At 39.1% G+C, this 24,874-nt stretch overlaps 2 protein-coding genes across 3 annotated transcripts in view; one reads left to right on the top strand and one right to left on the bottom strand.

Annotated features, from left to right (window-relative positions):
- The window catches only part of LOC126266699 (nuclear transcription factor Y subunit beta-like), an 86,854-nt gene extending 68,742 nt beyond the window's left edge, over positions 1 to 18,112 (bottom strand). Inside the window, exon 1 of one of the 2 annotated variants that reach the window (XM_049971141.1) lies at positions 17,870 to 18,112. In XM_049971141.1, coding sequence (XP_049827098.1) covers positions 17,870 to 17,960 — 91 coding nt within the window. In that variant the 5' untranslated portion in view covers positions 17,961 to 18,112. The remainder of the gene's footprint in view (positions 1 to 17,869) is intronic. The other variant, XM_049971142.1, reaches the window with a different exon arrangement.
- Positions 18,113 to 18,135: 23 nt separating this feature from the next.
- LOC126266698 (DNA polymerase eta) overlaps positions 18,136 to 24,874 on the top strand; it is a 139,314-nt gene continuing 132,575 nt past the window's right edge. The window contains exon 1 of the mRNA XM_049971140.1: positions 18,136 to 18,700. Within this exon, the coding sequence (XP_049827097.1) occupies positions 18,573 to 18,700 (128 nt within the window). The 5' untranslated portion in view covers positions 18,136 to 18,572. The remainder of the gene's footprint in view (positions 18,701 to 24,874) is intronic.

Below are 24,874 nucleotides of genomic sequence, written 5' to 3' on the forward strand. Positions count from 1 at the left end.
TGATGCTGTTTGGTAGGTGACCAAAGACTTTTGTGGCAGCATAATTTACCCCCTTCTGTGCCAAAGTCAGATTTAACCCTGCATAGTGAAGATCATCCTTTCTCCTGGTGTTATAGCTATGCACACTGCTATTACTTTTGAACTGGGCTGGATTATTAACAACAAATTTCATAAGTGAATATATGTACTGTGAGGATCCCTAGATCCTTAAATAGATGTCTGCAGGATGACCGGGGGTGGGCTCCAGCAATTATTCCGATTACACATTTTTGAGCAATGAATACTTTTCTACTCAACGATGAATTACCCCAGAATATGATGCCATACGAAAGCAGTGAATGAAAGTAGGCATAGCAAGCTAATTTACTGAGATTCTTATCACCAATATTTACAATAACCCTAATAGCGTACGTAGCTGAACTCAGACGTTTCATCAGACCATCAAAGTGTTGCTTCCAGTTTAACCTCTCATCAATGGACACACCTAAAAATTTTGAAACTTCTACCTTAGCTACAGACTTCTGTTCAAAGTCTATATTTATTACTGGAGTTGTGCCATTTACTGTACGGAACTGTATATACTGTGTTTTATCAAAATTTAAAGAGAGTCCATTTGCTGAGAACCACTTAATAATTTTGTGAAAAACATCATTTACAATTACATCACTTAGTTCTTGGTTTTTGGATGTTATTACTATACTTGTATCATCAGCAAAAAGAACTAACTTTGCATCTTCATCAATATGGAATGGTAAGTCATTAATGTATATCAAGAACAGTAAAGGACCTAAGACCAAACCCTGTGGGACCCCGTGCTTGATAGGCCCCCAGTTTGAGGAATCAGCTGTTGTATAAACATTACATGAACCACTTATCTCAACTTTCTGCATTCTTCCAGTTAAGTATGAATTAAACCATTTGTGCACTGCCCCCTCAAACCATAATGATTTAGCTTATCTAAAAGAATTCCATGATTTACACAGTCAAAGGCCTTTGAGAGATCACAAAAAATACCAATGGGTGATGTCCGGTTATTCAGAGCATTTAATATTTGATCAGTGAAAGCGTATATAGCATTTTCTGTTGATAAGCCTTTCTGAAAACCAAACTGACATTTTGTTAGTACTTTATTTTTACATATATGGGAGGCTACTCTTGAATACATTACTTTCTCAAAAATGTTTGATAGAGCTGTCAGAAGAGAGATTGGGCGATAGTTGTTGACATCCGACGTATTCCCCTTTTTATGCAATGGTTTTACAATGGCATATTTCAGCCTATCGGGGAAAACACCCTGCTCCAAAGAGCTATTACATACGTGGCTGAGAATCCTACTTATCTGTGGGGAACAAGCTTTAAGTACCTTGCTGGAAATGCCATCAATTCCGTAAGAGCTTTTACTTTTCAGTGAGTTTATTATTTTACTGATTTCAGAGGGAGAGGTTCATGGAAATACAGCTGTTTCAAACTGCACAGGTATGGCCTCTTCTATTAGAAGCCTTGCCTCTTCTAGTGAAGATCTAGATCCTACTTTCTCCACAACATTTAAAAAAAATGATTATTGAAAATATTTCTAATTTCTGATTGTTAGTACACTTGTCATTCAGTTTTATGGCACTAAAGTCTTCCTGTGATCTTGGTTGACCTGTTTCCCTTTCAATAATATTCCAAATTGCTTTAATTTTATTATCAGAGTTACTGATCTCAGACATGATACACATGCTTCTGGATTTTTTAATAACTTTTCTTAGTACCGCACAATAGTTTTTATAATATTGAACAATTTCGGGGTCAGTACTCCCTGTTGCTGTTAGATACAGTTCTCTTTTACAGTTGCAAGATATTCTTATTCCTTTAGTTAGCCAAGGTTTTTATATGCTTTCTTGGAATTATGTTTCACTGTTTTCTTGGGAAAACAATTTTCAAATACCCTTAAAAATGTATCGTGAAATAAGTTATATTTCAAGTTTGCATCGGGTTCCTTATACACTTCATCCGAGTTTAGCTGCTGTAGGCTTTCCCTAAAGTTTGCAATATTTATATTGTTAATTCACGCACTGCTTTGAAAGTCTGATTTGATATACTGCATGGAGCTATGTCATGTACTGTAACTAGTTGTGCACCATGATCTGAAAGACCATTCTCAACAGGATAAGCATTTATGTCCTTAAACTTATCTTGGGACACAAAAAAGATATCTATCAATGTCCTGTTCTTTGTTATCCGAGTAGGAAAATCAATGACAGAGCTCAAATTGAAAGAACTGAGTAATACTACAAGGTTATTCGTCCTATTACACTCTTTCAGGGAATCAACACTGAAATCCCCCACAAATGATAATTTGCTTCCCCCGTGTGACAGATAGCACAACAAAGCATCCAAGTTTTCTAGAAGTAGCTGGAAATTCTCCGAGGGGCACCTATACAATGTTACAATTATGAAAGTGCCATCATTTAGTTTAAGTTCAGTGGCACATGCTTCCGTATGTAGCTCTATAGTCTGTCAGTAAACTGAAGAGCGAGTCCCCACTCTGCCTACCTTGCTATGTCACAGGGCGCTTCTACATGCTGTTTCACAATGTAGTACCGACCCTGCCATGGCGCGCGCTTTAAATCTGTGGCGACGCCGTGTACAGATACGTCTCGGCTGCGTTCATTTTTAGACAAATGCATCAAGTCCATAAGGAATACAAAAACCATACCTTCTTCCGAAACACAACATTATAGAGTAAATAATTTTAGGATAAGAATGGAAGTCGGGATTATACTACAAACACAGAACCGAATGCCTGTCTATGTGAATGTATTCTATGTTCCTCTGTTGCTATTCATAACACGAACCCCATATAATGCAATCAGCCTGTAGAATTTAAGGTTTGTCCTTACTTTGTGTTTCTACTAAAAGGTACAAGTTTTCTTTGGAGGACTTGTAACACGAAGGGTTGCAAAAGATAAGCAGAAATTTATAATTTTGTGTGCTGTATTAGTCTGATTTGCACTACTTTTTTGTCACTGTCTTCGTAAACATGTTTCAAAAGTATGTGTACAACGTTATGAATATTGTCAGCTGTCAAAAAGGTTACATGTATTTTAGTAGCATCAATGACTACTTGTTTTGTATAAAAACAGATTACAGAGATAGAGATTTAGCGTTCCATTAGCATCCAAGGTTTTACGTGATTTTGAAACTGTCTATAACAATCGGTTTCCTCTCAAGATTATTAGTTTTCCTTTGTGGCGATTCCACTAAACCATGCGGCTTATTTTCGCGTTTGTTCCTTATGCGTCCTATTGGACGAGGCTGACGTTTGCATAAGTTGCAGCCCTTTGATTGGGACTGGTAATATTAGCCAACAGTTCTTTTTGGGTTGCCTCTTTAATACACGCTTAACAACATTAGAGACGATCGAACGCTCGTTACTCCGCAAATACCTCTTCTTCCTAGTATTCTGCACATTTTCTTGCAATGCTAGACGATTATCCATCACTTCTGGAATCGAAATATATTAGTAGGTATACAAAGTTAACCGACATGGGCAACTAAGATCCCACGAACAGAAACCACGTATGTCACTGCACGCTGATCTGCACCGCTGGACAGATAACAGACAACAGATTTTGGGTGCCCCTGTAGGCCGGTGGCAGCGTTCTTCTGGGAAAGGCCGCTTCCCCCACCAAAAGCACTGCTCGCTCTTGAGTTTACAGACAGACTATACACAAAAATTTTTTGTTTCTAAATTTTTTACACTGTGGAAGCTTTTGACATATATGGCAATTCCTCCTCTCATCATATTATCTCTACTTACATGTGCAGCTAATTTGTACCCATTGATGAAAATCTTTTGCATATCAGTGACAATGTGATGCTCAGACAGGCATAGTACATCTATTACATTCTCAGTTTCTATATCTTCTAAACAAAGCAGAAGCTCATCAATTTTATTCTTCAATCCCCCAATATTTTGATGAAATATACTAACATTATTTTTCACTTTACTTTAACATCTTTAGTACTTGCCTGGCTGAGTTTCACTCTGGACACTGATGTTACACCAAAAGAGAGTTTCCACCAAGAGATGTAGTTCCTCCCTCCTTTAAATTTCCTGATATCAGCCCAGCCAGTTCACCCTTCCCTTTCTTGTTGAGGTGTAGGCCATGTCTAGTATAGTCCCACCTACAGAGTGAATCAACAGGAACCACACCAATGTGTGACCCTGCACCCGATCCAAGTAGCCGTTCCAACTCCAAATTATCTCTCCTGACAGAAGAGCTCAAATGAGGTCGGTCATGGCACTCCAGAACCGACACAAACCCAACATCGGTATGACTCGATGTTGATGCAATCTTTGCCAGGTCACATACTATGCTGTACCCCGGGTCTCTGTCAATACTGTTGCCAGGCCCACACACAATAACCACGGTACCTTCCTTAGTAAAGCCTCTACATAGTGAAGCTAAATCTTCTGTAACCTGCCCCAGTCCAGCACTAGGTTTGAAAAATCTTGTGACCTGGTATTCTGACCCTAATTCATCCTGCAGAAGTTGACCCACACCCCTAGCATGCGAACTACCTAGCAGCAATACTTTCTTTCTCTTTGCAGACTTCCCTACAATCTTATTCAATTTGTTGCTGAAAGCTTGTTGAGCCCTGTCTACATCTACTTCTGTGAGAGGCTCATCAGTTTCTGACTGAGGCAACAGGTCAAACGTATTTTGTACATTAATAACAAAGCTGTCAGAAGTATTTCAGTAGGTAGCATAGTTCCTGATATTGGGAAGCACTGAGTCTAAGAGGCAAAAATGGCTGGCTGTAAAACAAAAGACATAAAAATTCTTCTGCAGAAACACTGTAGCCCAAAATGTGAAGACCTTCAGTCTTTGCAGTTTTATAAAATGATAATATTAGCTAATGAAATAGCTTGTGTTGGTAATGAGTTACAACGCTGTCTCCAAGGCCTGCATCAAAGGTTCCTGTGAAATATTTGATATTGGAATCTAAATGACAGCAAAGTGCTTATTTAAAACAACAATATTACTCAGTACATGTTAACAGTGTGTTATAGTAATGATTCTATTACTATACTTGATTATTTGGAGATTATTTTCTTTTTGTTGTGTTCAGGGTTGAAGTAAAATAGAACTATTCATTCAATAGCTTTTTTCACAAGATTTTGGAATTTAAAAAGACTACTGTTTTATTTGAGAAAAAACAGAAAAAGAAAAGGAACAGTAAAATTAGATAACATTCCAACAAAAATGGCCAAGTCACAACTTAAATTAACCAAAAAATGTGGGTTCATTATTAATCAGATTTCATAAAACAATGTAGCTAAAACATTACACCATTAAGGATGTAACTATGAAAGATAAAAATTCTGAGCACCATTTTGTCTTTGGAGGTTTTTCATCCATACTCAAAAATATGCCTTTGGTGACTTGGCCAATTTTAATACGGACATCTCAATTATTGAACCTATTGGAGGAGGGGAAAATTTACGGACTATCAAAAGGCAGTCGTAATTATTGCTATACAAACAGGGCGAGATTAATTTGTGCCCGATAGCTGTGCAACAGCAGCCACTGATGGGTTTCTTTAAGACAGGTTCCCAAGTGAAAGTGCAGGTTTCATTAACTTTGTGTAGAATGTCATGAGGAAAATTTGCTATGAACACCCCCAAAACATACACAATGTGACACTGATGTAAAACTTGAAGGCAGTTTATACCATATGTGTTGCAACTGTAACACAGCAATTTTACTGTTATCATGGCCAGTATCTTTGTGTTGCACAGTTAAATTTTGATGTTAATAATCTGATTCTGTATTTATCACAGAAGAAAAATAGACTGAAGTATGTCATGATAAGTCATGACTAAAGACACCACTTTTCTGCAGTTTACAGAGTCACTCTGTCTTGATCTCATTTTTTAGTAATTAAGACTTTTGATATTACCATCCCCAGGAATTACTTAACAATTGCAGAACATAATAAAAGATGTCAGATTTAAACTTAGTACCAGCAAAATATGGGTGCATTTTAAATCCACCTCCATCTTTTAGTTTTTTAACACCTTATGTGCTCACATTGCAAAACCAAAGCTATTTTTTTTAGGTATTTAGAAGACTGCCTTTCTAATTACAATTGTTTAAAAGAATTCAGAAGACTTTTCATAAAAGTGAGCTAAAAATAGCGATTTTTTTTAATACAAAAATTGTTAACTTCCCCCTCAATTTGTAAACTAATGGAAAGCAGCACAAGAATGAAGTTTTATTTTGTAAAACCTTGTAGTGGAAAGTTATTACATGCAAAGTCTCAGGTTTATCCTGCAATTACTTAAAGATATAAAAAGCTAAATGTCACCTTTTTTTTCCAAGCATCTTTTTTGCCTGACTTTGCTTACAATTATCCTTATGGAAATTGCCCAAGATATGTTTTGTATTATTTTGCTTAAGAGAGCCCAAAAAGTTTCACATGATTTTATAGATTTGTTTCCTTAAAAAAAGAAACAAAAAAAAAAAACAAAAAAAATTACTGCTAGTGACGATATGTCTCAAAGTTGCGGACGATTTCGGGAGTGCCTTTTTTGATAGTTGTACTGTGGGGTCAAACAAATGACTGCAGTTATCTAAGCACTATATTGACAAAAGTAAAGCTTTACCCATGTTCACTGGGAACATGTGAATTTTTGCACAAAATTTTAGCAATGTCTGTACTGGTCCTGCAGAAACCTCTAGACCAGTTACAAATAAAATCTGGCTGGGGTCCAGCTTTGAGAATACTGCCCATCTGAAAATGTCTTAATACCTGTTGTTCTTCATCTGCAATTTTTTAAATTATTTGGTAATGGTTTGCCCCAGACCTTTCAAATAAGAAGCATTTAGCTCAGCACATAATGTAATATAAATAAAAACCATGATCACCTAGCTCACTGTATTCCTTAATATATTTTAAATAGCTCAAAGTTTTAGGTCGCAAATTTAAAAAAGTATTTTTGAACAGTATTTTTCCAAAGGAGGAGTAATTTCTCAGCCTTAATGTTCTGTGCTATTACAATACACATTATAGTCACTTTTCATAAAGTATCAATGGTGAAAAGCCTACAGTTACAAAAAACCACTTTTAGAAAAAAAGGAACAGATTTTTTTAAAAATTTTTCCATTCTTTTTCCTGCAATATCTTTGTCAGGGGACCAAATAAAAATTTGAAAATTACACGCTTAATAGACCTTTATGATGTCAAACTTCAGTATAAATTTCAACTTTGAGATTCAATGGGAAGTCACAAAAAATTACCGAAGTGAGTTAAAAACACATTTCTTAATATCTGGACTAATGGATAAAATGTATCAGTTACCTAATTTAAACATATCTATGATCACTTATAAAAAAAAATATAAGCAAACCAATTACATTTTCTGGTTCTCACATTATTTATTTTTACTACATTGTTCACTGAACAACAGATAAATTGCTTCACTCAGTTTGGGTGTTAGGATAAAAATTCACCCAGCTGCACTTGTAAATTCCAGGAGAGACAGCTCCTTCAGTACATTTTAACAGGCATTCAGACTTGATCCTTTTCAACTTTTTTAAACAAGGTTCTTGGTCCTAAAAATCAATATTATCGACTTCGGCAGTCCGTTACTGTTTGCCATAAACACAAGCGACCACATCCTTATTTTTAAGTGCCAGGGGTACAAGTTTTCTGTACTGATGACGTTCACTACCTGGGGATGTTGATGTGATCTTACACATGAGCAAGTTGTGTGACAGAGATATAAAACAATGAAAAATAAGAGGCCATTGATATTCTTACAAGTGTTGAATCCTCCTTCCAAGACATTTGTGTTGAGTTCTTGTATTTCATCACATTTTATACAAAAACAGCTAATACTTTTTACCTATTCTTTACAGAATTTAAAGATTTATTGAGATGCCAAGATCCAGTTCTCATAGGTCTGCTTAAAACTAGCTTTTGAGACAGCTCGCTTTGTTGTACCCCAGACACCAAAACATACATTCTTCCCATGCGATTCTGCATAAAGTCCATAGTCTTCTTTGTGAACGAGTGTGTGTGTGTGTGTGTGTGTGTGTGTGTGTGTGTGTGTGTGTGTGTGTGTGTGTGTGTGTAAAAACAGCTTGCAGAACCATCAGAGAAGTTTGTTTATGGAACGGTGGTACTGTTCATATAGGTCTAGTTTGTTAATTGCAATTGAAAAGTGCACACTTGATCTTTATGATAGAACACAAATAGGTGAACTGTGGCCTTTTTGTTTACCCAGTGGTATCCTTGTACTTCAACTTGAGCAAAAAAGGAACAGTTTTCAGAAAAGTCAACAAGAACTACGCATTCATTAACTTTCAGAAATTTGCCGTGAACTTTGGCACAAAATGATGCATTTTCAGTTTTCCACGGTTAGCTAACAACACTTCACAAAACCCTTTTCATGGTTTTGTAATTGTCACCATTTCTATTTTCTACGGAAAAGGGAGAGAAGGAAACATAGTAGGTGAATATGGATTGGGGCTAAGAAATGAAAGAGGAAGCCGCCTAGTAGAATTTTGCACAGAGCACAACTTAATCATAGCTAACACTTGGTTTAAGAATCATGAAAGAAGGTTGTATACGTGGAAGAACCCTGGAGATACTAAAAGGTATCAGATAGATTATATAATGGTAAGACAGAGATTTAGGAACCAGGTTTTAAGTTGTAAGACATTTCCAGGGGCAGATGTGGACTCTGACCACAATCTATTGGTTATGACCTGTAGATTAAAACTGAAGAAACTGCAAAAATGTGGGAAATTAAGGAGATGGGACCTGGATAAACTGAAAGAACCAGGGGTTGTACAGAGTTTCAGGGAGAGCATAAGGGAACAATTGACAGGAATAGGGGAAAGAAATACAGTAGAAGAAGAATGGGTAGCTCTGAGGGATGTAGTAGTGAAGGCAGCAGAGGATAAAGTAGGTACAAAGACGAGGGCTGCTAGAAATCCTTGGGTAACAGAAGAAATATTGAATTTAATTGATGAACGGAGAAAATATAAAAATGCAGTAAATGAAGCAGGCAAAAAGGAATACAAACGTCTCAAAAATGAGATCGACAGGAAGTGCAAAATGGCTAAACAGGGATGGCTCGAGGACAAATGTAAGGATGTAGAAGCTTATCTCACTAGGGGTAAAGTAGATACTGCCTACAGGAAAATTAAAGAGACCTTCGGAGAGAAGAGAACCACGTGTATGAATATCAAGAGCTCAGATGGCAGCCCAGTTCTAAGCAAAGAAGGGAAGGCAGAAAGGTGGAAGGACTATATAGAAGGTTTATACAAGGGCGATGTACTTGAGGACAATATTATGGAAATAGAAGAGGATGTAGATGAAGACGAAATGGGAGATACGATACTGCGTGAAGAGTTTGACAGAGCACTGAAAGACCCGAGTCGAAACAAGGCCCCCGGAGTAGACAACATTCCATTAGAACTACTGACGGCCTTGGGAGAGCCAGTCATGACAAAACTCTACCAGCTGGTGAGCAAGATGTATGAGACAGGTGAAATACCCTCAGACTTCAAGAAGAATATAATAATTCCAATCCCAAAGAAAGCAGGTGTTGACAGATGTGAAAATTACCGAACTATCAGTTTAATAAGCCACGGCTGCAAAATACTAACGCGAATTCTTTACAGACGAATGGAAAAACTGGTAGATGCAGACCTCGGGGAAGATCAGTTTGGATTCCGTCGAAATGTTGGAACACGTGAGGCAATACTGACCTTACGACTTATCTTAGAAGAAAGATTAAGAAAAGGCAAACCTACGTTTCTAGCATTTGTAGACTTAGAGAAAGCTTTTGACAATGTTGACTGGAATACTCTTTTTCAAATTCTAAAGGTGGCAGGGGTAAAATACAGGGAGCGAAAGGCTATTTATAATTTGTACAGAAACCAGATGGCAGTAATAAGAGTCGAGGGGCATGAAAGGGAAGCAGTGGTTGGGGAAGGAGTGAGACAGGGTTGTAGCCTCTCCCCGATGTTATTCAATCTGTATATTGAGCAAGCAGTAAAGGAAACAAAAGAAAAATTTGGAGTAGGTATTAAAATTCATGGAGACGAAGTAAAAACTTTGAGGTTCGCCGATGACATTGTAATTCTGTCAGAGACGGCAAAGGACTTGGAAGAGCAGTTGAACGGAATGGACAGTGTCTTGAAAGGAGGATATAAGATGAACATTAACAAAAGCAAAACGAGGATAATGGAATGTAGTCAAATTAAATCGGGTGATGCTGAGGGAATTAGATTAGGAAATGAGACACTTAAAGTAGTAAAGGAGTTTTGCTATTTAGGAAGTAAAATAACTGATGATGGTCGAAGTAGAGAGGATATAAAATGTAGACTGGCAATGGCAAGGAAGGCGTTTCTGAAGAAGAGAAATTTGTTAACATCGAATATAGATTTATGTATCAGGAAGTCGTTTCTGAAAGTATTTGTTTGGAGTGTAGCCATGTATGGAAGTGAAACATGGACGATAACTAGTTTGGACAAGAAGAGAATAGAAGCTTTCGAAACGTGGTGCTACAGAAGAATACTGAAGATAAGGTGGATAGATCACGTACCTAATGAGGAGGTATTGAATAGGATTGGGGAGAAGAGAAGTTTGTGGCACAACTTGACTAGAAGAAGGGATCGGTTGGTAGGACATGTTTTGAGGCATCAAGGGATCACAAATTTAGCATTGGAGGGCAGCGTGGAGGGTAAAAATTGTAGAGGGAGACCGAGAGATGAGTACACTAAGCAGATTCAGAAGGATGTAGGTTGCAGTAGGTACTGGGAGATGAAGCAGCTTGCACAGGATAGAGTAGCATGGAGAGCTGCATCAAACCAGTCTCAGGACTGAAGACAACAACAACAACAACTGACAGGCAACAAATCAACTTCTTCCAATTCTTCACACATGTCAAGCAAAGCTTATCTGCCTGGACAGTCTTGACATTTTTCCATGATCACACATTGTCAGTACTGCAAAGCAGAACTTCTGAAAGGTCTTTATACTTAACTCCAAGACTGGCCCCACCTGTCAAGTACTTTACATTCAGTGGTACAAACAGATACAAAAATTATGGGTGCCAGATGCTCCAGCAACAACAAAATTTTGACCTTCCTATTTTAACATTAAGATTTTATTTTTTGAATTCAATGAATAATGCATTTAAATCACACAATATTAACCTTTTTGTCTCTGAACCTTAGTACCATTTTCTTTACCAGAAACATGATAATTTTTGTCAGGCATAACCTGCTGGTTATTATTATCTTCATAAAACCTAATAACCTTTTCAATTGTGTTTTCATCTATGAAATGAGGTGCACTTTTCCTTTTGTAATGTAGGTAAAATTCTCTTTTCTTTCACTAATCGCCTTGTTAATTTAACCAAACATTCTGACACATTAAATTCTTTTGCTTGACTCCAAAAATTTAGTAGTAGAATGATAATCTTATCTTTGCCATCTTTGTTTGAAATATGACATTTAGCTTTTAGCTTTTCTATCATTCAGTTGGAGAAATTTTAGAGCTTCAATGTGGTTTAGTACAACATTCCTTTTTAAAAGTAACTTCCCAGTTCTTTTTGACAATAGTTGTCAGTTTCTCAATTTTTGCATTTAATGGGAAAGGTCTTTCTTCATTTAGTTTTCTAATTTTCTAGCAGGAAAAACACTTTGGATTTCACAAGCTAAATCCTCTTTTTCTGTAATTTCTGATAAGTCCCAAAATTCTTTATGTTAACTACCACAATACCATTCTTTGTTCATGACAAATATCTTAGAGTAACATGATGGGCAAAATGACTTTCCTGGAATTGTATCAACAAAAAGGCTTTTATTTTCAGAATAATGATCAAACAATATTCCTCTCAGACTTTTTGTTGCAGGCTTCTTTTGTTTCTTAAAAGGGTGCACAAGTTGGTGAAATTTAAGTATTTAATTTCACGCTACTTGCAAGTTGAGTTAACCTCCGAGCCAACCTGTAAGTAAAACAATACTTCTTCTTCACTGTAATCTTCAATTAAAGTAATATCTTTAGGAAATATCCTTACACACTTTTACGGCAAGCTTCATTAGTAAGAACACCAGTAGAACACAGACTCCATTGTTAAACCACATACTTCAAGAGCTCAGTAACTTGAGTGTGGCTGAACAGATGGTGGTGGAAGGGGGAAGACACAAAGACTTTTACAGGCTTGTCTGTGAGTCTGTACAAACTTTCAGATGCTGTCTGCTAGCCTGCTGAAACTTTCAGCAGAGCACTGTTTCAATGAATGATCATCCATTATTTTAATTTCACAAGTTTCTTCATCTGTTTAAATCATATAATTCATACACTTTATTCCATGGTTCCAGATATTGCATATATTAAGAAATATATTTTTTACTCATATTTGTAATTTTTACTAAAGTTTGATATCATAAAGGTCTAAAAAGTGTGTAAGCGTCAATTTTTTATCTGGTTCCCTAAAATAGATATTACAGGCCAAAGAATGAAAAAATTCAAAAACATTAAACCACCAACACATACAGTAAATAGCATGCTGCATACTGATGTGGAAGAATGACACTATGAGTTGAAGTATTACATGGCTGTTTGTAAATGTGCTTCTTCCCGACATCCATCTTCTTGTGTGCACACTGCCATAATAAAGTGCCTTGCATCTGTAACATGATTACAGCTGCAGGTTCTTCACATAATGAAGAAATCTGTTTCTTTTTCCTTGTGTCTATACAATACTGAGTGATGGACTTCTTTTATGGGATACTAATAACATTGTAGAAGATAGATTTATGTTATATGGATTATATGTGGTGTTACACACACACACACACACACACACACACACACACACACACACACACACACACAAGAGAGCGAGAGAGAGTAAAAAGTTTTGTCAGCTAGTTTACCATCACACTCATTTCCATAATAGGCCTACCTATTATCATTACAGGCAGTTTACTACCACACTCACTTCCATTACAGATACTGGAGTACAAGAAAGGAGTCTCCTTGAAGACTGTGATTGGCATATGATCAGGCCAAGGAAGGTATAAAGTAAAGCAATAGGGTGTATCCTTGGCAACGTCAGAAAATGAAAAATCTGATGGCTCCTCCTTTCACACAAGAAACATCCAAATCTGAGCTTTCAAGGCCACAGTTAGCAATTATTTCTGTTAACATAGAAGGATTAACAGCATCCAAAGAACTGCTCCAAGATCTATGCAATCAACAGCAGTGCCAGGTACTGTGTGTACAAGAGACAGGGAAGATGCAACATGCACACACCAAAAATAAACATAATGCACCTCACCATTGAAAGACCGTGTAACAGATATTGAAGTGCTATTTTTATTCATCTGGACATTCAGATCCTACCCACAGCATTTACCAAGGAAAACGATATCAAAATTCTCACTTTAGAAACAGGCAATTGTACCATTTCATCCCTTTTCAAACCACCCAGTGCTGAATTTATTATAAATTAATCATCCAATTTTCATAATAAAAGAGTGCAGATTGTGACTGGTGATTTCAACAATGATAGTAATGTTCAGGGCTACAATCATGAAGATGAGAACAGGCTGGCAGTGCAAGAATGGGCAGAATTAGTCACATTTAATTCATGATGCAAAATTACTAGCATCATTCAACAGCAGCAAGTGGAAGCGAGGCTATAAACTCTACCTCATATTTAGTAGCAACAGTATCAGCCAACAACGAGTAAAATCTGTTGTTTCCCCAATACCCAATCACAGCATAGAACAATAATATGTGAAATAGTTTCTGCTGATAGATCTTGTAAAATACCTTTTTGAAGAAGGTTTAATTTTAGAGAACCAGACTAGTCAAGATTTACTGAATTGTTTGACTTCGAAGTGATTTCTACATAACCAGCACCAGAACATTGACACCTTCATCACTGCTGTAAAGAGCTGTTAGGGAATGTCAATTCCTCGTGGTCGTCTAAGATCTTACATTCCTGGGCTTACATCAGACCAAGCCACCATACTCACAGAACACAGGAACTTAATTGAAGAAGATCCTTTCAGTCAAGAAACTGTGGATGGAGGAAACAAACTCATCACTTCTTTGATAAAGATAAAAAGAAATCAATTGATTAAAACCACAGAAAAAGAGACAGCCATACAGCTTGGAGACTCCCGAAGCACTTAAGTAATGATCCATCTACAACAGCTGTAGACTATGTCATTAGAGCCAATAAAATAGTACATCAGTTATTGCTGAACAGGAAGGCAACCCACAAAAAAAAGACAATACTGCAAAGAAAAGAGAACAATCTGCCTACAACATCATTCAGCAGGGAAGAATTAGATAAAGCTATTAAACAAAGTAAGAATGGAAAATGAGCTGGCTTAGATGATGTACAAACAAAGCAATTACGCACTTTAAAATAACAAAGAAATGGATTCTGCATCTCTCTAATACTTCTGGGAGCAAATGTCAAATCCCGAAGATATGGCAGAAGAACCAAGTGACTGCTTTGCTGACACCTAGTAAAGAAGGGAACAATCCAAAGAGTTTTGGACCATTTCATTACTTTGTCGTCTGTACACACAGCTGGAAATAATGCTCTTTAATCACCACCTAGCTATAGTCGACTCCATGCTATTATCTCAACAAGCCGGATTTCATCCTGGTAAAAGCTGCACTGGACAACTGCCGAGTCTTAAACAGTTCACAGAAGATGGGCCTGAAGCTCCTAAGATGACAGGGGCAGTATTTGTCGACTTATTAGCAGCATATATCGCTGTCAACTACCAGCTAGTGCTAGGCAAGGTATACAATATGAGTATGGATTTTAGTCTAATGAAGTTCACAGCAGCAATTATGCAAAACCACAGGTTCTTCATTACCTTTCAATGACAGTGCAGTCAATTGAGAAAACAGAAATGGTCTTGCCAAAGGAAGTGGGTGTGTCACAATCCTATTCAACCTGTATACAAATGACCAAACTACAGCCCCCTACAACAGGAGTTTCCTGCATGCTGGTGACCTCGGTCTTGCCACTCAGAGATCAGACTTTGAATCAGTGGAGAATATCCTCACAAATGCCCTTTGAGATCTATCAAGACACTATAGCACAACTTAAACCAAACATTTCAAAACCTCAAATGTGTGCTTTTCACTTGAGAAACATGGAAGCTACTTATAAGTTGATCTTAGTATGGTCAGGAGTTGAGTTATAACATTTGCTACACTTCAAATTACCTGTGAGTGATGCTGGATAGATCTCTTACTTTCAAGAGAGATGGCATGAATCACAAGTTGAAAGTTTCCACCAGGTACAATCTGTTAAGAAAATTGCCCGGATCACAGTAGGGGTCGACAGAAGCGTCCGATCCCATGCGTCGACTTTCACCAGTGACGTAATGGTGTTGTCGTGTGCGACATCATGACGGCGCGGAGTTTGGTTTGTGAGTGTGGCATGTTTGTAGATGTCGTCATGTTGTGGTTTGTTGTGCTCTCTTGTGGAATGTTCAGGGTTTTTGTTCGTGTGGTGTAATGGGCTAAGTTTGCTTTTGCTCGTTATCCAGAATTGTTCGAGTGTCTGGCTGTGTTTGTAATGGAATTTGTTTCAGTGAGTTAACGATTTTGTGTGAAGGTTAATTTAGTGTTGTTCGCTGTACGTCGTGTGGTAATTTTAGTAAAATTAATCGGTTGTTGTCTTTGTTCAGGAATGGATATGAAGGATAAAATTAGCAGTGCGTTGGTCAAGGGAAGTGTTCGATCCCAATGTGTGGCTGTGTATGTTGGTATTGGTATCAGGTGATTTTTTTGAGCTATATAGGCCAAGGGAAGTGTTTGATCCTAATTTATGGAATCGGGAGCTGCTGTTGAGCTATATAGGTCATGGGAAGTGCCCGATTCCAGATGATACTGTGTTTAGTGATATTTGGGAAGTTTTGTGATGTCTGTTTTTTTCGTCATTTTGTGTGGTTTTGTATGGGGGCAGGTGTCTAAATTTGCTTATATTTAGTTTGCCCCCACCCAAAAATACCCCATTTCCTGTGCTTGTCCCATTAGTGTCATTAGGCTTTTTGTGGAAAGTGTGTGTGTGTATTTTTCGATGTATTTTCGTCCTCATAATGTGTACATAATGACTTTATATGCGCCATATTGGAATCGTGGTTTATGGTCATTTCCACTATATTTGTGACGTCATGGGTCAAAGCAGACAGGCGCGATCGGATGCTTCCGTATTTCCCACAGTAGGGCAGGCAACCTGAAACCATCCAAACATTTGCACTTGAATTAACCTATTCCTCCACAGAGTATGTTTGATCAGTTTGGTATAATTCATCACACGCCGAACAGGCAGACGAAGCTCTCAATGACACCTGCAGAATTACAACAGGTTGTTTGAAATCTGCTCATGTCTAATGGATTTACCGCATGGCAGGAATGGTAGCACCTCCCATCTGAAGAGAAATTGGGGCAAATAAGGAAAAAAAGAAAGGGGACCAAACCCAAACTCATCATGTGTACGGGCTTAAACCTCATTCGCAGTGACTGAAGTCCAGGAAGAGTTTCCTTAGTACAACAAACATACTTGGTAACAGAGTTGAAAATGCTGGGGTGCAACTTTGGAGGGATAAGACTTCCCTTCCCTCTGAATGGAAAACAGTTTCAGAAACATTGCCTCCAGGACATGAAAAGGAATGGAGGACATGGAAATCTGAATAAGCTGAGGACCAGGACTGGGTAGATCAAGTTTTAATCTGCCAAGATGGAGCTACAGCACAGAAAACAATATTAATTATATCCTTTCTTTCAGACGTGCTAGTTCTGCAAGGTTCGCAGGAGAGCTTCTGTAAAGTTTGGAAGGTAGGAGGCGAGGTACTGGCAGAAGTAAAGTTGTGAGGACAGAGCACGAGTCTTGCTTGGGTAGCTCAGTTGGTAGAGCACTTGCCCGCGGAAGGCAAAGGTCCCGAGTTCACGTTTCGGTCCGGCACACAGTTTTTATCTGCCAGGAAGTTTCAATATTAACTATGACTGCGGAGAATTCCATACTGTCCAGCACATGCTTCAGTGTCAATTGTGTCCAGTCTGCTGTGCTACAGAAGACCTCCATCAAGTGACAGAAATGGACTGGAAGGACAAATTTTGGTCAAAGATTATATGAAATGTTAACTGTACCGGTACACCTATATATGTCTCCGACATGAGAATAATAATTAACGGATATTTCTCTTTATCAGAAAGTAATATAAAGCATGGTTCAATATTAGGACCTACAACAATCCCAGTAAGGAGAAAAGGTTTACCACGAGTACAGAAACAAAATTTATTATGAGTTGAATGGATCAGTTTAATAAATTACTTGAAAAAGTTTCACTCCACTGAAGAGTATCTTCACAGGGATTCAGTCCTATATTTGATTTTAATCCGTATTAGTAATGCAATTATATAATATTTCATAAGTCATCTTACTGTGCTGTGCTTTACGAAAAAAATCTATATATCTACTTCTTTCAACATAGAAGAGTTTCGTCTACTTTGGAACCCATAGTTACTCACTTAGGGCAATTTAATATCAAGCAAATCAAACAAAAGCATAAATGCAGATTTTTTTTATGGTAGTCGATTGCTTTTAGAATACGAAATCTGTTACAGAAACAATTCATGCATACAAGGATACGGATGACTAACAGTATTCACAAACACACCAAGCGAACATATGAAAATAACTATAATTAAATTTTCACAACTTATATTTTACAAGACTTGCTGTTAACTATTAAAGAAAATAACTAATCAAACAGACAGCAACCGTTAATGCATTAGAATATATAATATTCACCGTCCAGTTCTTCGCCGTGAACCATGAAATTTTGAGTTTCCACGGCAAGGAAATTATTTCCCAAATCATCTCCGCTTTCACTTGTATCCATTACCCCTGTTGTATCACTTCGCAGCAGTAGTAAATGAAGTCTTCTTCACACAGTACACGCTATACACTCAGCACTTCAATATCAAGATCAAGACAACAGACGTCTGGATTCTAGAACACTATTTATGTTTTGACGACCAACAACAACTAATATCTTTGCGTAGAACAAACAAAAGTCACCGATATATTTTGCAAACACTAGATTAAAAAATACACAAAACTTTCGGTCCGTCCTGTTAAACACTTAGTAAAACTCTTGAATATTGTTAATTCCTTTTGCACGGTTTTAAGCAGAAAAATTCGAACAAGCGGACAAAACACTTCCTCATGCTATCATGTTGGTTGGACTGGTTATTGACATTATATATTTTGTAAGCTATCAAAGCGCGGGTAGTTTTGTTTAGCAGCAATTTTTTTTATGCCGATCTCTACCTATTTTTCGTATTGCGGGTCATGTCTTTACATGTCGTATTCTCTTTTTTCTAAAAACCGTATTTAATTGTGAATTTATGTTTCTGAGATGGAATATTTTGCGGTTATGTAATGCCCATCAATAACATAAGTTTTGATTTTTGGAAAGAAGCATATAAATTCGTCGGAGGAAATCTTAAAAATGTGCGACCGTATTGTTGTTTTAGTTGATATGGATTGTTTTTACTGTCAAGTTGAAACTCGATTAAATCCAGCCTTAAAAGGAAAACCCATGGCTGTTGTGCAATATAACCAATGGCAAGGAGGGGGGTAAGTTTGCGTGAAGAAGCTAATACTTTTCAGTTAGAACACATTTTCTCTTTTGATTACCATTTTCAGACGCATTGACAGGAACGCTATAGATATTTGCAACAACAATAGTTAATATGGTGCATAACGCCACCTGTAACGACGCTCGTACAGCATATTTTATAACTATATCTCGCTGTGTTGACAAGAATATTTTGTATATTTTCATTGGGATTGTTTTCTGTGACAACATACCTTACTTAAAGGACTCAGCAGTAGTGACCGTTAAAATTTTTATGCAGATAGCCACACATTATAAATAGCGCTTTTTAACTACTTTAATATTACTTGGACTTATTTCTCATAACGTCTACACCTTAATGGTTTTTGTTACTGATATAAAAATCAAATTTTAGTTGAACTGTGATATTCTATAACTGAAAGCACTGATACCAGATGTTATTTTCCTCACATGATGTACTTATGTGGTGTGTGATGTCATACTTGCATGTGCGGGAATGGAACAGGACGCTAACAATATATTTTGTCACTATATTATGTTGTGTGACAGATTGATTGTAGTGTAGCAAAAGCTGTAGGTTACGTTGAAAGGTGACTGGTTGCAAGATGGTGAAGCCAATAAATGTGAATACAAAATCTTAATTCTCACGAAATACTGATCAGTATTGCAGCTTGAGGCCTAGTTTATGTTGCAAATTGACAGTTTTAGTTTAGTGGAGCAGGATCGAAGGCTTAAGTTAATTTGCTAGTAAAAGGCACAAAAATAATTTAAGGCTTTGGTTCCCTGCTCGGGGTTCACATTACAGTTATGTATTCGTGTACAAAGATATTAAACATGCTGTCATCCAACATAAAACAATATACTCGGATGTCTTACCATTTTAAAAGGAAACTATAAAGGCGCATTAAAAATCATTGGATTACCTTGAGTAAAGACTTGAAAAATTCAGTTAGATCATGGCAAATAGCAGTGTTCATTGTAAAGGTTGTTCTTTTGTCGCTGATGGAGGTAATCATTTTCTTTGAAAGTGCCAATGTAATCAAGTAAATATTCAACTACCAATAAATGATAATCAGTTATTGTCTGATATTACTAAGGATGCAGCACCATTTTTCCCAAAGTAATGGGGTAATTTACTAGGTTAGTCTACATTTAGTTGATATTAGCACAAATATGATCTAGAATGAAGAGCTGTATATTGATACTTCACTGTTTATACAGTATACTGAATAAGTTTTTATAATTTACCTGTCTTTTGTTGGTGTATACCTTGACTTATTGTACAGCTCTGAGAGTTTTCATCGTATACTTATGTGTATTTGCTGCAAGCCACCATGCAGTGTGTGGCAGAGGTTACATATGGTACCAGTATCATTTCTTTTCTTTCCTGTTTAAGTTGATAAGAACAACTGTCAGTGACTACTTTATCTGATTTTTCCCTTTGTGATCATTCCATTACTTGTGTATGAGAGGAAGTGTTATGATGTTGCCTGACTCTTCCTCAGAAATTTAATGGTTAACTAGAATTCTCAGGGAACTACGTTTTACATGGAAAAGTCGGGGAAATCACTTGGAATTTTGGGAGTTTCATAAAATTCCTCGCAATTCTGTGTTTTTAACCTTGCATTAGAATTTGATTTTACTGAATTTTATACAACGCATATTTTAAAATACTTGATATTTCAAAGTGTATTAATTATATGAATAGTATTCCATATAAATTATTGATGTTTATAAACTGCAGTTAAAGTACTGAGAGGAAACGAAAGCGCTTCACCCACCCCACTTATGGCACTGTCATGCTCCTCATACCTAGAATTCTCAAGATCCCCACCCTCGCCCTGCAGATGCACATGACATCTCATGTCCCTTCTGCCACTAGGCTTTGACAAGCAGCTCCATAATATTTCACTCCTTCGGAGGGAGCCCATGACGAAATATGCTTACTGCCTCGGACTGACAAGCAGTACTCAAGAATCAGTTGAATGAGTGCATCACCCATTTTGACAATGACTTCAGTAAGGTCATTCCACTTCAGGTGGTTGAGGACTGTTACACCTAGCTATTTTACAGTTGTTAAATGTTTCCAATAGTTTATTGCCAATAGGACAATTGAACAGAAGTCATTCTCCTCGACTATTTAGCAGCAGCACAGTGTATTTATTTATGCTGACAGTCAACTGTAAGTTTTGCACCAATTGTTGATTCTCTGCAAGTGTTTCTGCAGTATGGTACACTACATTTTTCTAGTGACACAACTTTTGAGTACACTATAACATCACTCACAAAGAGAACCACAGAGCTTCCTACATTACCCACTAGATAGTTTATGTACGATGGCTGGAGGAAAAAAAAAAAATAAAAATAAAAAAAATAAAAGTGAAGCATCCAGAAGACATGGTCGGATGTCAATGTAACTTCAAATCATGAGACGGTTTGTAAATGATTAGAGTTGTATTTCTCTGTTACAGGTAGAAAGGCCACAAGTGTTAGTATTTAGTGTTGTTACCACACTTGATAGGGTATATAAGGGATGTGAACAGCATCAAGCATTGAGTGACTGCTGTGAAGGACATGGAAATGATGCATACTTATGGTGAGAAAGTGTAATCAGCCTCAGACAGAGATTGAAAATGGCCGCATTGTGGGTCTCCATTGGCTGTTTGGTCAAACTGTGAAATATCCAGATTTGTGGGGCATTTGGCTGTAACAGTGGCTTGATGTTGGACTACATGGGAATATGAGGGCAGGCCGATTTCTCATCAAATTTCTGGTTAACCAGATCTGATCACCCGAAGGAAGGATCACTGTATTTTCCATGAAGAAACCCTTGACATCCATGTCTGTCATTGGAGAACAGGTAATGCGTTCTCTGCAACATTGTGTGTCATCATGCACATCTGATTGGAAACTAGAAGCTGCTTGAGTAGGGACTTACTGTCCCATGCTAGATTGTAGATTTCACAACACAAACTAAGCATTTGGGATAGTGCCATGACGTGGAAGTATAGACTGCTTATGAACAGTGTTACGTTGTCTTCAGTGGTGAATCACAGTTGTGCCCTGCCCCGGGTGATCATTACCTGCGAGTGCGTCGGTGATATTGGAAGAAGTTCCATTCTTCCAGTGCTTTTGAGGGACACAGTGGTGTTATTTCTGTTCCTGGCATCATGGTAGGGAGAACCATTGAGAATGACTTCATGTCATGGATGTCCTGAATCCTCATGTGCTACGGCTCACGAGACAGTATCAGGGCACCTTATTTCAGTAGGACAACACTTTTGCAAACGTGGTACGTGTCTCTCCCTTGTAGCCAATGAGCTCTCCAGATGTGTTCCCCAATAAAATATGTGTGAGATCAACTCGGAGAACAACTCCCTTCCAGTGCCAATATCCCAGATATCAAGGACCAGTTACAACAGTTACGAGCTAGCTTGCTTCAGGAGATGATGTAACAGCTATATGACACCTTTCCCCAACTGAATCACAACATACATCCAGACCAGAACGGGTGCAATGTCATACTGATAAGTATACTGCTAAATTCTTTATATATTTTACTTGATTTTCTAATTGTGAAATTACATCACACCCCTTCTCAACCCATGAAGTTTCAGTTCTTGTCCTCATCCCCTTTTATCAGGCTGTGTAAATTGTTAATGTTAACAGTCATATAATATTCCTTTGGAGTACGTCTAAAGTTACTTAAATAGGAAAGCGCCGGTAGACAGGCACAATAAAAAATCACACAAACACACACACAAAATTTCGAGCTTTCGCAATCGGCGGTAGCTTCGTCAGGAAAGAGGTAAGGAGAGGGAAAGATGAAAGGATGTGGGTTTTAAGGGAGAGGGTAAGGAGTCATTCCAAGCAAGCAGACGTGTGTGTGTGTGTGCGTGCGTGCGTGCGTGCGTGCGTGTGTGTGTGTGTGTGTGTGTGTGTGTGTGTGTGTGTGCGGGCGCGCGCACGAGTATATACCTATCCTTTTTTCCCCCTAAGGTAAATCTTTCTGCTCCCTGTCTACCGGCGCTTTCCCGCTTGGTAAGTCTTAGAATCTTTGTTTTTAATATATTTTTCCCATGTGGAAGTTTCTTTCTATTTTATTTACATAAAGTTACTTAAAATTACATTTAACGTTTAGCCACCCCCTGCGGGTTCGGGGGTTGACCTCCATCTCTCAAAATTTTCCGAAGAGCGTGCTGATTGGGGAAGGGCGCCTTACTTGGTGCATTGTGTCCATCTTACGATCAGACTTTTCGCCAGCTTATACACCGTTGAATTGCAGTCCTGTCCGCTCTGCATCTCTTGGGCATGACTCTGTTTCTGCATGCAGATTATACCTTGCACTGTGCAGTGCCTCTTTCTGCACTGACGGCGACCATGGACCACATGTTACCTAACATCCAGCATGGTAGCCAGTCCGTTGTGGTGGGGCCGCCATGTACCCTGTTGGTTGTAGCCCCCTGACAACACAGGGATCGCTCTACTGATCCCTGCGCCGTTAACTCCCCACGTATGCCAAGGAGTAGATGCCTATCCTCCTGGGGTATCGGGACTCCCGGCAACGGCCATCCTGCCAGGTGGCTCTTGCCGTGGCTGGGTGGCGCCCGTGGGGAGGGCCCTTGGTCGGAGTAGGTGGCATCAGGGCGGATGACCCGCAATGAAGCGTGTACATTGTCTCTCGCTGGTGGCCAGCCGCCAGCAGTCTCTAAGCGTTCTCGGGCTCAGTTTAACGCTCAGAAGTACAATCCGAAACATTCCCCTCCCTGGCCACACCGTGCGAGGAACGTGAGTCTCAGGATGGCAGTAGCAGTTATTCGCCCCGCTTCTTAGTTTGTACGAGGGCTGATGGGGAGTCTTTTCTCTCCACAAAGCCTCAGTTCTTCATCAAGCATTTAGAGGACAAGTTTGGGGAGGTGGAGGGCTTGTCAAAAATGCACTCTGGGTCAGTCCTGATACAAACGGCATCCTCTGCCCAGTCATGACGGTTACTCGCTTGTGACAAGTTGGGGGATGTTGCCGTTACGATCACACCCCATAAGATTTTTAATATGGTCCAGGGAGTTATTTACCATAGGGATCTTCTTTTGCAGTCTGATGAAGAGCTGCGCGCCAATTTAGAGCGCCAGGGTGTACATTTCGTCCGGCGCGTTCATCGGGGTCCGAAGGAAAATCAGATTGCTACCAGTGCCTTCATCTTGGCCTTCGAAGGGGATACCTTACCGGAAAAAGGTCAAGGTGATGGTCTACCGATGTGACGTTAAGCCCTATATCCCTCCCCCGATGCGGTGCTTTAAGTGCTGGAAGTTCGGCCATATGTCTTCTCGCTGCACTTCCAGCCTCACATGTCGAGATTACGGACGCCCATCACATCCCAATACTCCATGTGCCCCGCCTCCCATCTGTGTCAACTGTGGGGAGCACCATTCACCTTGCTCGCCAGACTGCCGAATTTTCCAGAAAGAGCGTAAAATCGTGGAATACAAGACCCTGGACCGACTAACCTATACTGAGGCCAAAAGGAAATACGACCGACTCCATCCTGTGAGAATGACATCTTCCTACGCTGCTGCTACAACACCTGTGCTAGCCCCGTCTGTTTCTCAAATTGTGGCCGGATCGACGAGTAGTACAACTCCTCCCGCCCCCTCGCTAGTGGGGGGGCTCTACCCACCAGGTTGCTCCTGCGCCACCTACCTCAGGAGCAACACCATCCCACCCATCGGGGACGTCCGTCCCCACTTCTAAGCCGGAGAAGTGTCCAACTTCTTCGGCTCTCACGCTCGCAAGGGGTCCCTTGGGTCCCTCCCTTCCCAGGTTTCCACCAGCGAGATGGCTGACGACCGACAGTGGCGTAAGTGCCCGCAATCAACTGGTCGTAGGGCTTCACGATCCTCCTCCGTCCCGGAGACTGAATCGGTGAAGCCCTCCCAGTCGGTGCGACCCAAGGAACGGCGTGAGAAACCCAAGCAGAGCTCTCAGTCCAAGGAACTCGCGGTGGCAGCCATCCCACCGCAACCTTCCAGCTCTGCGTCTGAGGATGCGGTGGAGATTCTGGCGTCCGCTGAGGACCTCGATCTCGCCGGTCCATCAGACACCATTGAAAGCACTATCACAGGTGCAAGTGACCCAGCGGCGTAATCTCCCTTCCCAGTCCCGTCACGCCTTTCTCA

Source organism: Schistocerca gregaria, chromosome 4, assembly GCF_023897955.1.
Source record: "Schistocerca gregaria isolate iqSchGreg1 chromosome 4, iqSchGreg1.2, whole genome shotgun sequence".
NCBI classification, from domain to species: Eukaryota; Metazoa; Arthropoda; class Insecta; order Orthoptera; family Acrididae; genus Schistocerca; species Schistocerca gregaria.